Below are 16,127 nucleotides of genomic sequence, written 5' to 3'. Positions count from 1 at the left end.
ATCATCTAATACAAAGCCTACTTTATAATATAGTGTTGAATATCTCATGCAATGTGATAAATACTGTATTGAAAATGAAAAACAGAATGGTTGTATGTTTACTGAAAGTATGGTTTCTACTGAACGCATATCGCTTTCACGCTGTCATAAAGTTGAAAAATCCTAAGTCGAGCCATTGTAAGTCGGGCACCATCTGTACTTGTATAAATTTTAAAGACAAAATTTTCTAATTTTAACTGGAGAATTTCAGTTCTGTTTGACTGTACCTTCAGTGAAGGTCACTTAAAAAAAAAAAAAAAAAAGAAACAAGGTCTTACTCTGTTGCTCTGGCTCTAGTGCCATAGTGCAGTGGTGCAATCATAGCTCACTGTAACCTCGGCTCCTGGGCTCTAGTGATCCTCCTGCCTCAGCCTCCCAAATAGGTAGGACTACAGGGGCACACTACCATGCCTGACTAACTTTTTTAGTTTTTGTAGAGATAGGGTCTCACTGTGTTGCCCTGGCTGGTCTTAAACTCCTTGCCTCAGGGATTCCTTCCTGCCTTGGCCTCCCAAAGAGCACGGATTACAGGAATGAGCTACTATGCCTAACCCGAAGGGAGAGACCTTTAGGACCAAAACATTAGTCATAAAAATTCTGTCCTTTAAAAATCTGAACTTTTATTTGTTCTTCCTTCCATAATTGAGCTCAGTGGCTGAAATAATGAAAAATCTTTTGCTTTTTTACTTTTCTTTACCCTGTAAACTATTCTGTAGCTCTTTGTTAGTCTTGAAATCTAGATAAGTTTTTATCACCATTATCAACTGATTATTATTATTTTCTGAGAACAATGTACTGCATTGCAGGCATCTAATGATTTTCTTCTTTCCTCTTCCTCCTCCTTTGTGTATCCATAGTGTTTGGACTGCTAGCGGTTGAGCCCGTTGTGATTTTTAAAGATAGAATTACACCTCTCTCCACATCCTACTGAAACACAAGAGGACCTGTTCATAGACACTGCTATCTATATTCTCTTTAGGGGTATTAAAAATGCCCGTATATGGAGCATAACATACTATAGTATTAAGAGGATAAACAATCTGCTTCATTGAGGCTTATTACAGATTTTGGAGACTAGGGAGTCAGATGCCTTGTTTTCAGAAACTGTATCATCCTTTTATGGTATTTAGTTTGTTTTGAACTTTCCATTATTTCCAAATTCCTGCAGAAGTATGGAAATAAACAATATTCTTTGAAAGAAATAAACAAGTTGTTTTTGTTTAGCAACAGCATTATCAATTTATGCCAACAAATTTTTTTTCTGTAACCAGTATAATTACAGATATCAGTAAGGTCTGGAAATACCATCTCTTTGTTAACTCTTGTTATTAAGGCAATAAAAATAGTGATAAAGTTTGTTTTCTGGGTATTGATCTGTCTGAACTTCTTTGTAACTAAAAAGAAAATCATACCTGTAAGTGAAAAGCTGGTTGTATTCAGTTGCCGTGCTGGCCAGCTGTTGTTGTAGGGTAATAGGGAACCCTAAGCAAGACTGTTAATCTTGTATAGAAGTTAAGACACTATGCAAGAAAGTTTGCAACATTCAAGCTGCATTTCCATATTGTCCAAATAATATTCATTTTGGTATTTCCTCATTGCCTAATACATAACCTCCTTCACTTTTGTGCATACTCTCTGTATGTGTGTGTGTGTTTGTGTATGTCTGTTTATATGTATGTGTGTATATTTATGTGTCTGTATAGGAAGAGGTGTGCTTTTCAGATGTTAGCTGAAATATACTTAATCTGTGCATCTCTTTTTTTTTTTTACTGAAAGCGATCCCATCAAATATGTTGATTGATGGAACCAAAATTTATTGAGGCCTTGCTGTTTGCTAGCATCATGATAGGTCCTAGGCGTGTGTGTTTTAGATTTTTGCAGCTCTGCCTGGGAAATGCTTCTTTTCTCTCAGGGAAGACAAACCAGTAATTATAACACATTGTATTAACAGAATTATGTACAAGAGTGTTGAAAGCACAGGAGAAGAGCATGTAAGTTATTCTCAGTGGTCATGAAAGTTTTCTGAAGAAGTATTTCTTTTTTTTTTTGAAACCGAGTCTCATGCTGTCTCCCAGGCTGGAGTGGAGTGGTGCCATCTTAGTTTACTACATCCCCTGCCTCCCAGGTTCAAGAAATTCGCCTGCCTCAGCCTCCCAAGGAGCTGGGACTATAGGCATGCCCCACTGTGCCTGGCTTTTTTGTATTTTTAGTAGCAATGAGGGTTCACCATGTTGGCTAGGCTGGTCTTGAACTCCTGACCTCAAGTGATCCACCTGCGTCGGCCTCCCATAGTGCTGGGATGACAGGCACAAGTGCCCAGCCTCAAAGAGGTATTTCTCACGCAAAGAAGAGTAGAGGTCATTTTAGGTAGAGGAAACAGCATGGGTGTAAATATAGTGACTTGCTCAGGGAACTACAGGTAATTCAACCTCTGCCTCCCGGGTTCAAGTGATTCTCCTGCCTCAGCCTTCTGAGTAGCTGGGATTACAGGCATGCGCCACCACACCTGGCTAGTTTTGTATTTTTAGTAGAGATGGGGTGTCTCCATGTTGATCAAGCTGGTCTCGAACTCCTGACCTCAGGTGGTTTGCTCGCCTTGGCCTCCCAAAGTGGTGGGATTACAGGCGTGAGCCACCTCACCCAGCCTAATTTCTGAATTTTCTAAGATTATTTTTTAAGAAGGAAGAAGCCCTAAAAATATAATGCACTGTGACCCTTAAAAGAAAGCAGCAGGAAGTAAAAGCAGACAATTTAATGCATATTAAATAAATATAACAAATAATATATGTTTCATGTATTTTCCTTAGCGGGAGAATAAAGGCTGAAACCAGATGGTGGAGAAAGACTCAAGGATAAAATTGAAAGGAAAAAACAAAGGATAGGAATGGAGAACAAAAGACAAGGGGAGGGGCCAGGTGCGGTGGCTCATGCCTATAATCCCAGCACTTTGGGAGGCTAAGGTGGGTGGATCACCTGAGGTCAGGAGTTGGAGACTAGCCTGGCCAACATGGTGAAACCCCATCTCTACTAAAGATACAAAACTTAGCTGGGCATGGTTGTGTGCACCTGTAATCCCAGCTACTTAGGAGGCTAAGGTAGGAGAATCACTTGAACCTCGGAGGCGGAGGTTACAGTGAGCCGAGATGGTGCCATTGCACTCCAGCCTGGGTGACAGAGTGAAACAGTCTCAGAAAAAACAAAAAAAAAAAAGATGGGGAGGGGAGAGCACACACCGGGTTGTGGGAGGTAGAGTTAGCAGATTTTCCAAGGATTTTTAAATGATGTGTCCTTGATGTAGGTTTCCCTGCCATCCAGTGCTCTTTAGCTAGTGATCCCTGTAATCATTATTTACAGGTTTTGGATGTTTGTAGTTATTTTTAGAGACTATTCATGAATAATTGAAACAACTTATCATGGAAATTTTCCTCATAGATAAAGCAGGAACTACTAGAGAAATGCTACTTCTTGACCAGATAAAATCAGTCTTCACCCATATTTTAATTTATTACTATGAAGCTCATATATAAAGTTATAGTGAGTCATAATCTTTTGAAATTGAATTTTGGCCAAGTTTGATTTTTCAAAGAGAGTTTTCTTTGTGGTGAGACTATTTGATTGAAGATATTATTCTCCTTTTATTATCAAACTTTTAGGTCTTCTACTTCCATCTCCTGTCATCTCAAATTGCTATGGAGCAGAGATGGGAATCTAGCTGTTGGGGTTGCTGTTTATTCAGGGAAAAATGGCTTGTGTTTCAACTACAGGCTGGTCTATAATTGCTTGGGTAAGATGATCATGGAATCTAATAACTAAACTTATGGCTTTTTTCCTGTATAGTACATTTCATTCTTCCCAGTATTTGCCTTTCCTTTTACCAAAATTAATGCATCAAAAGGATGGTGGATGATCTGATGAACATAATGTTCATTTAAAAAGTTGGGTTGACTGAACAATTTTTGGGAAAACGAACAAAAGTAAGGTAGATGAGCAATTTTAGAAAAAAGTAAAATCTTCCCTTGGATGCTTAAAAAATCCCCAATTTCTGTCTCCCACTTTCCTACCCTACCGCTTTCTTTTTTTGCATGTATTTATTTTTACAGGCATGGGAGTTTTTAATGGGCATTCACTTCTCCTATCTTAGTTCTTCCTGCTTGCATCTCTTTTTCATTTTCACATGTTTATTTTCCTGACATATGCTAATCAAATTCCAAGTTCTAGTGCAGACTGAGACTATCTTACTGAGGCCGACATTGTGTCCATTTTAAGCCAGCCCAGCAGACCCTTCATTTTGGTCTAAGGCTGTGTTCTTGAAGGCTGTCCCATTGTATCCCCACTGACAATAGGGATGGATGCGAAGGGTCGCTGAGGTTAGTGTTAGTAAGTGTCCCCTGCCAGCTCTTAGCTAATAGCCATTTTAATGGTGAATCCATATCTGTTGTGAGCTGGAAGAGCTGCAGGGCACACGGTAAGGGCCAAATAAATGTTTGGATGAATTGAGAATTGAATGTGCAAAGAAATAAAGCTCATAACTGAAGTCATTAAGAAATGAAGCTGTTTAGGCAAGCACTTCTGTTCATAAGTCTAGCCAGTTAAGTGTGCGGATACAAGCTTGTGTCCCAATGTGTGTCCATTAGTGACTACTGCAGCCCTCAGGTGCTCTGGTGACTTCATATGCAAGCGTGGCCTGGCACGGACTGCCTGTGCTATGACTAATCAGGAGACTTTCCAGGGAAAAGGATGTCAGGCATGGGGATTCCACATTTAGCGTCACTTTTAGTATGTAATGACTTCCATATCCTAACTGTTTGAGGGATCCATTCTCATTAGGATTCATGCTTGAAATACACCCTTACAAAAGCTGAACTTTCTCACATTGACTAAGAACAAGATCATCTTTGACAGATTTTTGAATTGAATTGGCAAAGCAAAATTCTCCTCAAGTCCAAGGGTTTCACTTGGCGCATGCTCTTTCGTTCCATTGTGTTTTAAACCAGGTTGCTATTATGTAGAGTATTTTAGCAGCCTTGATCTTGGAGACATCAAGACCATTATTCCTGTTGTTGCTGATTTAGTGTTACAGCTGCTTCCTCTTTATGTGATTTAATTTGAAGTTTCAGCCCACCAGGGGGCTATTGGTCCCCACCTATGCAGCTTGAAGAGCTGGCTGCTGTTTCTCCATGGATGTTATTTCCATTCCTATTCATAGCGATTTTTCCCCTTCTATATTCATCTAGCAACAGCAAGGCACTGTTCCAGGAACCCGCGCTCTCTACATAAGGCATAACATGGAACCATTTGGATGGAAAAATTATAAATTAAAATTATTCTGTTCATTTAAAAATATTCATATTGTGTTGCTCAAATGCCAGTAACTGGAAAATCATGGATAATGTCCTGTTTTTATAACCTCTTTCAGAATGTTTTAAAATCTATTTATGTTGTTACTTAGCCATCTCTTTTCCTGGAGTGGATTTTCTGATAAGATTTTGTTAAAAAAAAAAAGATTGTATGAGTCCAGTGTGTAATGGCAGACATAATATTAAAGATGATACCACTAATTTCAGTTCACTTTTTAAATAGAAAAAGATTTATTTCATCTACAGAGAATATTTATAAAATTATATGCCTCTAAAAAATAGCCTGTGGACATGCCAGACTATTTCTTTGGAGGATAAAGCTTTTTATGAAATGATTAAGATTAAGCAAAGGTTTATTATTTCTGGAACTAGGTATTTAATTTAAACTATGAAAACCCATATATCCATAATACTACTAATTTTCAGATGCTAAAAATATCTTCAGCTTTTTAAATGTATTGAGCTTTTTATTTTTTAAAAAGCTTTTTAAGTGATCTTTTTTCTGTGTATTCTGTTCTCAATGCTACGTTATTGATTCTTTAATTTGGGGAAACTAAAATCTTATTTCTATCCTTGTATTTTCCATGTTGTGTGGGTGTGAGTGAGGATGTGTATGTCTTAGAAAGATAGGCAGGAAAAAGTGAAAATGTTTTTATATGGTTTAGTTTTTTGCTAAAGTAATTGTATTTCTTATGCTAAAGGAAATAATAGTGATTGGAAATCTTTATGCTATTTTTATTTTCAACCTCTTGGAACATATTAAGAGGAGCGAAGATCTTTATTTTATACTTTTTTATTCTGTAAGTTTTAAGTCCACACTCACATAAAAGCCATGTGTTTTATTTGTTGTTTCTCTTGGCTAGGAATATTTAAATGTATTTTTGAAACTCTTCTGTTCTGTCAACTAAAGATAATTTAAAATTATAATTTGAAGACACTTTCTAGAAACTTATACTTTAGTTCAGGCTAAAGTCTTCAGTTTGTGTGCCTATGTGTGTGTTGAGGTTCTGCAGAAGCAACAAACCACTTGAGCGTGAACAAATTTCACAGGCTCACTTCATTGTTTGTTTTAGCCTTGTTAATCATTTGGCCTTTTAAAATAGGCTGATCATTTCACTGAATATGGGTTCAGAAAAGTTCTGTGTGCCATGAAAGCCTAAATGGCTCTTGCTAACTCTGTTTTATTCATTTTAAATAACATGAGGGGCATCCCAAAGTATTTCCTCTGGACATTTGAAGCAGTATCATTGCAGGGTATAATATGTGAAGTCAGGATTCTTTATAACAATAATAACCACAAAATATATATATACATTTTCCTAAAGTCTGATTTATGGAAAATAGAAAGCAAGCTGTCAGTAAACAGGTTTTCCAACACTCAGTTTAGGCAGCAACCAACTTTTTTGAATGCAGCAATAAAATGAATACTATTTTTGATTGAATAACGAAGACAGACTAGAATGGTTGCTATGAGAAAAATGGGTACCTAATAATTAATAATATGTGAGCTAAACCTTAACTACACTTGGCATTTTTCCTTAGGTTGGTGCCATACTGATTAATGAGTTAACTGCTGATAGTACCTGTTCTGTGAAGTGACTTTCAGTTCCAGGGCTTAGAGTATTCAATAAAATAGGTATTCTCTGAGGTGGGACTGAGGCTTTAGTCTTGATCAAAGTGCTTTGGGGGAAGCACAGTTGAACTGATTGGCTGTGAATGTTAATCACTTCACAGGACACACTGATAATTTACAGCATTGTTGTAACTCTCTGGTGTTCGTAAAATGAACTTAATAACCCACTGGCACCATGGGATAAGCTGCTTTTTCTTTGCAATTGAATACCCAGACTGCCTGAATAATAGTGTTGAGAAATACTGCATTATAAAGAGTGAGCAGCTGTATGATGAAGGAAACAGCTCTGCCACAGATTTGTTAATTATCTCCTTTGATTCACAGAGGGTGTTTGTGAGATATGGTTGACCAGTGAAGACACGGGGGCTTATGGCAGAGATATTGGCACCAATCTTCCCACACTCCTGTGGAAACTGGTTGAAGTGATTCCTGAGGGAGCAATGCTGAGGCTTGGCATGACAAATCCGCCCTATATTTTAGAGCATCTGGAGGTAAGGAAAAGCACCCCATTTGCATGCTGACATAGACACTAACCAATCCAGACAGTGTGGCAGCCTCAGTATCATCGCATCAGCTTCATTTAAAACTCTTTCACAATTTTATTTATTTATTTATTTTTGTAGTCCCGCATTTCCAAGAACGAATTAAGACTTTCAGATCCCTTCTTTGGCAACCAACACTTTTTGCTTCCTCTTCATTAATTGACATTGCCCCATTTTTCAATACTTGCCACCTTGCCACAGTTCTTTGTTTCTTATTTGTAGTCCTTCTGTCTTCCAGCACATAAATTTGCCTCAGTTCCTCCATTTTGACCCCTTGTCTGATTCAGAACTGCTGATATGTTGCATTAATTTTGCAACCCACAGTCACTATTGTGTTACCCAAACTACTGTTCGCCATATCAGAAAGGGTACTGTACTTGAAGCTTGAGGATGAATTTTCAATTTCCTCCCTTCATCTGGAGATACATAGGGGTGAAGTTGAATCAGAGGGACACAGAACAAGAGACTCTTCCATTTGATTCGCTCATGCGGCATCTGTATTTCCATTGTAATGCCCATCCCTGAATACATGACATTTTTTTTCAGAGAGTTTCCTTCTTTATTTTTGATTTATCGACATAATGGTAATCACTGTGAACAAAGGTGGTTCTGTGATCCCTGACTTTTTTTTATACTCTTCCACAGATTGGGATGCTTACCCTTAAGTAGCTGTGTCAAACTAGGCAAATGGGCATATGTCCAGGTAACTGTGGTACCTGATGGCAAATGACACAGTAAATATGATCAAAGAATATGGACAGGGGATCCATGACTACTATTTGAGAAATAAAATAATTACTTTATACCCATAGTTATGGACATAAAATCTGATTAGTGCTATTGGAAAGTCATGTGTAAAGTATGAAAACAAATAACTTTTATTTTTTATCAAGTGTGTTCTTTGCAGTATGTTTGTGCAGAAAAATAACATCCCAAAAAGCTAAAACAGCCACTGTTGCTGAAATTTAATGCAAATGCTAATGGATAGCTAGCTAAACATTTAAAAGATTATTTCACTGATTTGATTTTAAGACTATACTTGTTGAGGTTTTTGTTGAACAACTTCCTTAATGTCAACAACCTATTTCAGAAATTCTGAAAACAGAGTTAATAATTTGACTGCTAATTATAAATACATAATGAGGAAGTTTAGCAATTTTAATTTTTTTATTTACATTTTTCTAGCTAGCTCTTTCTAGTAAGGGTATATGATTTATATGTTAAGTTTAGTACTTTAGACAGTGTGGGATGATTATGATTTGCTAGTTAAAAATAAGTCGCAGGCGTGTCAACTTTTACGTAACACTGACTCAACACTTGATAAAGCAAAGTGATTCTCTGTTAAAAAAAAAAAATATATATATATATATATATATGCTAAGAGCTGTGACAGTCTTGCTGTGTTTGCAGTAAATGTGAGGCGTACATCGTGAAGACCAGGAGATGCACTAGATGTGTAGTGGGTAGGAGGGGAAACAGGCTCCATCAATATAAGCTTTATGATAACAGCCACTTTTTTTGGATTGGAAAAGATCTGATCAGGGATCCAGGGACCCACAATAGATAGAGTCGGATAAGTTCAAGTAGGAATAAGCACAAGGATAAAAAATCCTGTGTTGGCTCCGAGGTAACTAACCAAATACTCCTTGGAATAAATTCAGCATTTTAATTGATTGTAAGATTGCCGCAGCCAATACTGTGTGTGTAGGAAATCCTAGTGCTCAGCACCTGAAGTAGTGCCAGACTTGTTGACCTCTGAATAGATGCTCCAGAAGAGCTTCTAAAAATCAACAAAAGATCTGAAATATAACTTTGTACTTTCCCTGGAAAACACCAGATGTTTAGTTCATAGATCGCAGTTGGAGTGATAACAGGTTCTGATTGTCATGACATTATATTTTTAAAATCCTTTGAAGTATGTATCATGTTGGCCTTTCCTCCTACATTGTCATCTTGAGGCAATGCTCTTGTTATATCTGTCTGTGGATCTATCCCACCCAGTGATGGCTCAATACATGAGTGAATACGAGAATGAATACAGGAAGAGCTGGCCAGGCTCAGTGGGTCACACCTGTAATCCTTAGCACTTTGGGAGGCCAAGGCAGGCGGATCACTTGAGGTCAGGAGTTTAGACCAGCCTAACCAACATGGTAAAACCCCATCTCTACCAAAAACACAAAAATTAGCCGGCAGGGTGATGGGTACCTGTAATCCTAGCTACTCTGGAGGCTGAGGCAGGAGAATCACTTGAGCCCAGGAGGCAGAGTTTACAGGGAGCCAAGATTGTGCCACTGTACTCCAGCCAGGGTGACAAAGCGAGATTATCTCAAAAAAAAAAAAAAAAAAAAAAAAGAAGAGCCTTCTTCATAAAATATAGAGTCCCACACTGTAGTCTTGAACTTTGAAATCCTAACCTCTGGCCAGAAGAGGCAGCAAAAGATGATGAAGTAAATGAGCTTCAAGGGTGAGAATTGTTCCCCATAGAAAGCCACCCACTACTATGCACTTTATGTGCAGGAGGTAATCCAGGCTACAATACCACACCCAGGGAGAAAGCCATCCAAAAGAAATAGAACAAAAGGAAACAAAGATATGCAAGAATCAAAGGTCTACACCATCTCAGAGTAAGAGCTTTTAAACTCTTCCTTTGTTTCCTGGACCAGACCTTCACACCTTGCTGTTTCTTCTCATCCTCCTCTCCATGACAGAGCCCACAACGCTCAGGATTCCACAAACACATTGTTATGTAACAGAAAAGGTGACTGAGTCCCAGAAGGTTTACATGGCTTCCCAGTGTCAAAAAGGGCAGTAGGGAAGGGTGCCCAAATCTGGTGTTCCTCAGTCCTGTGCACAGCAAAACCTTGTAAATTTCCATATTCCTCTCACTAGGCTTAGACCACTCTACAGAAATTACATGACTTATCTCAAGGGTGCCGAACAGAGTTCACCAGTAAGAAAAAAACAAGATGAAAACAGAAAAAATAACAGCAAATGAAGGTGGTGATTTTTTAAACTATAGGGATTGAAGGAATCTACTCTTGAAATAACTACCCTGATGCTTTAATACCTTCAGGGCAGGGATTTCTTGAGAATTTTATTGGTAAGACTCAGCCTTCTTGTGTTTTTGGAAGATGCTTCACACAACAGACTTTAATTAGAGAGCACTTGGCTGGTCTGTTTTCCCTCCTCTTCATTCTGTTCACTTCTTATTCACCTGACTGTCAGATTTTTTAAAAACCCTTTTTAACCAACTTAAAAAAAAAAAAAAAAAGAACAGTTTAAAGGGAAAGTTATATAAAGGAAAGCATCAAAGTTTTTATCATTATTTAAAAGTATGCTGTGGAAAGATACATCTGTTGAGAACACATTTTATTCAATCTGCATAGAAATAGAGGATGCATATTACACTTAACACAGGATCACTTTGAAGGTTTCTTCAAGAGTCTAGCATTGTGTGTGGCACTTTATATAGTAAATATCGAATACATGTGTACTGAATAAAAGGAAGGGAAGGAGAACTTTTTATCACTAATAGGCAGACAAGTAGTGAAGTATGTGTTTGGGACATCTGCCAACCTTATTTTTAGTATCACTGCCCTTAAAAAACAATATAGGATTCATTTAAATTATGATATAACTGACAAAAGATATCTCAAACATATATATTGTGACAAAGACACCCTGGAATTGAAGAAATATACCTATGAGGTTATACAATGCTATAGTAAACTTGCATATGATAATAGAATCAATAGTTAAAACAATCAACATGCTTTATGTCACCTTAAAGTCCCTATTGCCTAAAGGATAAGAATAAGCCCTTTAGGACGTTCAGAGTACTTATTTTTTTCTATTACATTCTTATTCTTTTATCCCTTGAGGAGTACTCTAATGATACCTCCTATATATCTTTTTTTTTTCTTTTTTTGCCATTTCATACTTCTGAAATTTTTACATTACCGTTTTCTCATGCTATACTTACCATATGATGACAGTTGGTAGTGATGTGTTAATCAGACATACTAATATTTGCTACTACATGTACTGGCTTATATATTGCCCCTGTAGTGGCAAATAAGATGTATTTTCCCTGTGTTTGCTTTCCTATTGATATTGCTAATGTAATAACCTTTGCATTCCTCTTTAATGATCTCTGACCTTATAGAAAGTGAAGTGGTTTATGAATTTGATTACTCTTAAAACTACATTTCTTAGTTTTGTCCTCCTAGTGATAGGTAGCCTCCAGCTAAAGTATTAACTCAGACTAAAAATAATACATGTGAACCCAACAAGTTGCCATGAGACCAGTAATAGTGGTACAATGGCTGCTGCTAATGAGGCACCTGAAATCACTCCTAACTGATAAAATCAGTACAATTTATCAAGTGCTTCTTGTTTGCAGGAAACTGAGTGCTTTACATGTGTGATCTCTTTTTCTTCTTACAACAGGCTAGCTATATAGATATTATTATCCTTAATTTTCTTTTGCCCACTTTTTTGAGATGGGATTTCACTTTCACCACTGTGCCTGGCTATTATTTTTGTTTCGTTAATTGAGAAGCCATGGGTTAGAAAGGTTAAATAACTGGCTAAACGACATAGCCAGTTAGCCGCTGAACTGGTTTCTAATGTATTCTAATTTGCAAATGCTTTCTACTCTACTGCTTCTTCAAGGAAGCCTTCCCAAACTCTTCCCACATACTTTCTGTGCTTCATAGTACCTCTGTTCAACAGATCTCTGTCTCTTTGGGCACTCATCATGGTGCATCATGATTACTTATTTATGTACAAATCCAACATGACTTTTATCGTAAGGGAGATGTTGTCTTGTCCATCTTTGTATATCAGTGCCTGTGATAACACACACTTCATACACTTAATAAATATATCTTGAATGATATGATCTTCAAAGCTTGGCTTATTAACTGTTCCTTGGCTTCATGCCTCATGTATTGAAGTACCGTCATATCTGCTGAATATCCAGTTTCAGAAGAGTTTGGGAATGGTTGTCATATGTGTTTCTCATGAGTCACGCGTCTGTGAAGATGTACCGGACAGTTAGGGATTCATCTAAGGGATGTGTTGTGTTTTATTTGCCCAGCTAAAATGCCATTGTGATAGATAGTATCTTTAGGACTGTCTAGAACAAATGAGCTTATTGTATGATTATTGAATTTGTAGATAATCTGGGCTCTTCTTTCTTCTCTTCCTGCCTCTTAACTTTCACTGCTTTTTAAAATCACTAGAGAGGAGAAATTAAAATCAGACAGTTTGTCTTGGTTTTAGTTTCATGGATTGGCTGACAGGGAAAAGATGTTAAAGCTCTTGGGCAGTAAGGAAAATAGGAAGTATCTGGATTTTATGTATTTAAGACACATGCATGTGTATGTTCATTGCAGCACTATGCACCATAGCAAAGACATGGAATCAACTTAAATGCCCATCCACAGTAGACTGGATAAAGAAAGTGTGGCACATATACACCATGGAATACTATGCAGCCATAAAAAAGAACAAGATCATGTCCTTTGCAGGAACATAGATGGAACTAGAGGCCATTATCCTTAGCAAACTATCCTTAACAAACTAATTCCTTCCTAAGGAACAGAAAACCAAACACCACATGTTCTCACTTATAAGTGGGAGCTAAACAATGAGAACACATTGACAGATAGAGGGGAACAACAGGCACTGGACCTACTTGACAGATATCGGGGGGAAGTGGCAGAGGTTCAGAAAAAAAAAAATGTCAGGTACTAGGCTTAGTACCTGGATGACTAAATAATCTGTATGCCAAGTCCCCAAGTCACAAGTTTACCTATATAACAAACCCGCCCATGTACCACTGCACCTAAAATAAAAGTTGAAATGTTTACTTTAAAAAATTATCCTGGTCCTCCCTCTTTCATGAATAGTTTAAAGTAACTTATCTCCCTTTAAGAGACTTGCGTGTCTCAAAATTGTATGAAAATTTTAGTGCATTGCTTACAACCTGCACCAGAGAGGGCAAACTGATTAATCTGGGTTGCAAGTGCTTCTTAATAAGGACTATTTCTATATTCAAATTACAATAAAACAAATCATATATTTTTAAACATATTATTTTGTAAAATATTGCCAAAAAACATTGACACTAACATTCACGTTGATATTGTGCTACCTTTTATTTAGCTTGAATTAAAATATGTAGTATTGCTCAAGATTTACATTTAGTATATTTATGGTACATGTCATCATAAGGTTAATTGCAAATAGTGATATTTTAAATATCCCATCTGTTTTTGGTTGCTTCCTGCTACCTTGGATTTTTGTATGTTTACTTCTACTTCAGTGACCTTATATTCTAACCTAATTCTATATTTAGTGAAATAAATTCATCTGGTGAAAGACAGTAGATACCTGTCAAGGACTTTTGTTGCATGATAATTTATGAACATTAATAATATGTTTGCCTTTGCCGAGTTTTAGAAAATACCTCATAGTTTCAAAATAATAGCAAACTCACTACATGCTGCGCTTATGTTTCATCAAAGCAATACAGATTTTCCAGACTGAATTCAGCACTTCAAGCTGTGTCTTTAAACATTTCTTTTCCTTAGGGTTTATACTTTCTGGAATAATAGAATAATATGTAAATATATTCTCTACTGTTGTATACAAAATTTTTTTTCCCTTTTGATGAATAAAAAGACATGCTAGATTACTTGTTTTCAGCAAGGAAATGGAAAGGAAAGCTCTTTTATTTCAACCATCCACCTATAGCTTTTGAGACATATCAGTATGTGGTTTGATCTAACTGTTGGCAACAGTTGGCACTGTTTTGTGCCATCTATAATCATCAGTGCTCCGTTTGATTCTTATCCTGGCACTTGCGAATAAATTTTAAGAGGTCAGTGGAACACCTAAAACTAGAAACAGAAGTTTATGTCTTTCCGAATATTAAAGAGAGAAAACTTTTATCAGATATTAAAAGGGCTCATACACATTTTTTTAAGTTTATCAGGCTTCATTGGGAACCTAATTCTGAGAGCTGGGAACAGCCTCTCTGAAAGGGAAGAGGTGGATGAAAGGAACGTCCTTTCTTGCCTGCCATCTAATACTGATAAAAGATGAAATTGAAATGCTACTTCCCGTCAGCAAGATTATAGGCTCTACCCAACATTCTAACTCTTCAACTTCTCTGTGTGATCTGGGTTTGAGCATCAGGAAGCTTTAGTCAGGCCTTTCCACTTAAAACAAACAAACAAACAAACAAAAACCAACTGGCATCTCTGCCCATACCTGAGTCTCAGCCTCTTTGTTCTGTGATACTACTCACTTGTTCCCTTGTCCAGGCCTCAGCCCCTAATTCCAGCCCTGCCCAAGAGGCCAAAGCTTTTCTTGATCTCAGCTACTCCTCAGAAAAATTTACCAAGCTTGTTGCTTCCTACTACTGAGTCTTTGTTTGTAATGTTAAATCTGGGTGAGTAAGGCTCATGATTATATATAGACTGAAGGACCCCAAAATAAATGAACTTGTAAATAGACTTTGTTTCAGAACAGATTGCACTTTGTTGCTGCTGAATGTTATTTTATCCTTATTGTGCCAGGTATATTTTCTAGGGAAAATGAGCTATTTTGTGGGTAAATGTTTCTTATGTTGAAAATATTGGGTACCTCTGTCTTCCTAAGGAACACAAGAACATGCCTGGATCATACTTAAAAATTCTGTTTATATGGCCATCAATAATTTATACAGAGATCTATCTTATGTGCTTCTCTGTTATTCTCAGTTCCAGTGTCTATATTATGAGAAAGCAGGCATGAGAGAATAAACCTAGTGTGAGAATATAAACAGCCAAATCCTTTATGTTTGTCTTGAAATGCTTTAATCCACATTGTGGTATAATCTCCCTTCTGAATTCCCAAACTTAGACAAATTTACAAGAATAAAACAACCCGTTAAAAACTGGGCAAAAAACATGAACAGAAACTTTTCAAAAGATGACATACTTGTGGCCAACAATCATATGAAAAAAAAAAACAAAACTCAACATCACTGATCATTAGAGAAATGCAAATCAAAACCACAACGAAATGCCATCTCACACCAGTCAGAATGACTGTTATTAAAAAGTCAAAAAATAACAGATGGTGGTGAGGGTATGGAGAAAAAGGAATGCTTATACACTGTGGATAGGAGTGTAAATTAGTTCAACCATTGTGGAAGACTTTGTGGAGATTTCTCAAAGATCTAAAGACAGAAATACCATTCGTCCTAGCAATCCCATTACTGGGCACATACCCAAAGGAATAGAAATCATTCTGTTATAAAGTCACATGCATGGGTATGTTCATAGGAGCACTATTCACAATAGCAGAGATATGGAATCAACCTAAATGTCCATCAATGATAGACTAGATCAAGAAATGTGGTACATAGACTATGCAACCATGAAACAAAAAAAAAAACCCAAAGTCATGTCCGTTGCAGGGACATGGATGGAGCTGGAAGCCATTATCCTCAGCTAACTAACACAGGAACAGAAGACCAAATATCACATGTTCTTGCTTATA

At 37.1% G+C, this 16,127-nt stretch overlaps 1 protein-coding gene across 6 annotated transcripts in view; it reads left to right on the top strand.

Annotated features, from left to right (window-relative positions):
- Positions 1-16,127, top strand: part of CDKAL1 (CDKAL1 threonylcarbamoyladenosine tRNA methylthiotransferase) — a 713,545-nt gene that overhangs the window by 430,224 nt on the left and 267,194 nt on the right. For all 6 annotated transcript variants that reach the window (XM_074038810.1, XM_005553933.4, XM_045389964.2 and 3 more), the window contains one exon: positions 7,354-7,520. In XM_074038810.1, the coding sequence (XP_073894911.1) occupies positions 7,470-7,520 (51 nt within the window). In that variant the 5' untranslated portion in view covers positions 7,354-7,469. The remainder of the gene's footprint in view (positions 1-7,353; positions 7,521-16,127) is intronic.

Source organism: Macaca fascicularis, chromosome 4 (assembly GCF_037993035.2).
Source record: "Macaca fascicularis isolate 582-1 chromosome 4, T2T-MFA8v1.1".
NCBI lineage: Eukaryota > Metazoa > Chordata > Mammalia > Primates > Cercopithecidae > Macaca > Macaca fascicularis.
Note: the sequence above shows the minus strand (reverse complement) of the source record. Positions and strands in the feature narration are given on the sequence as shown.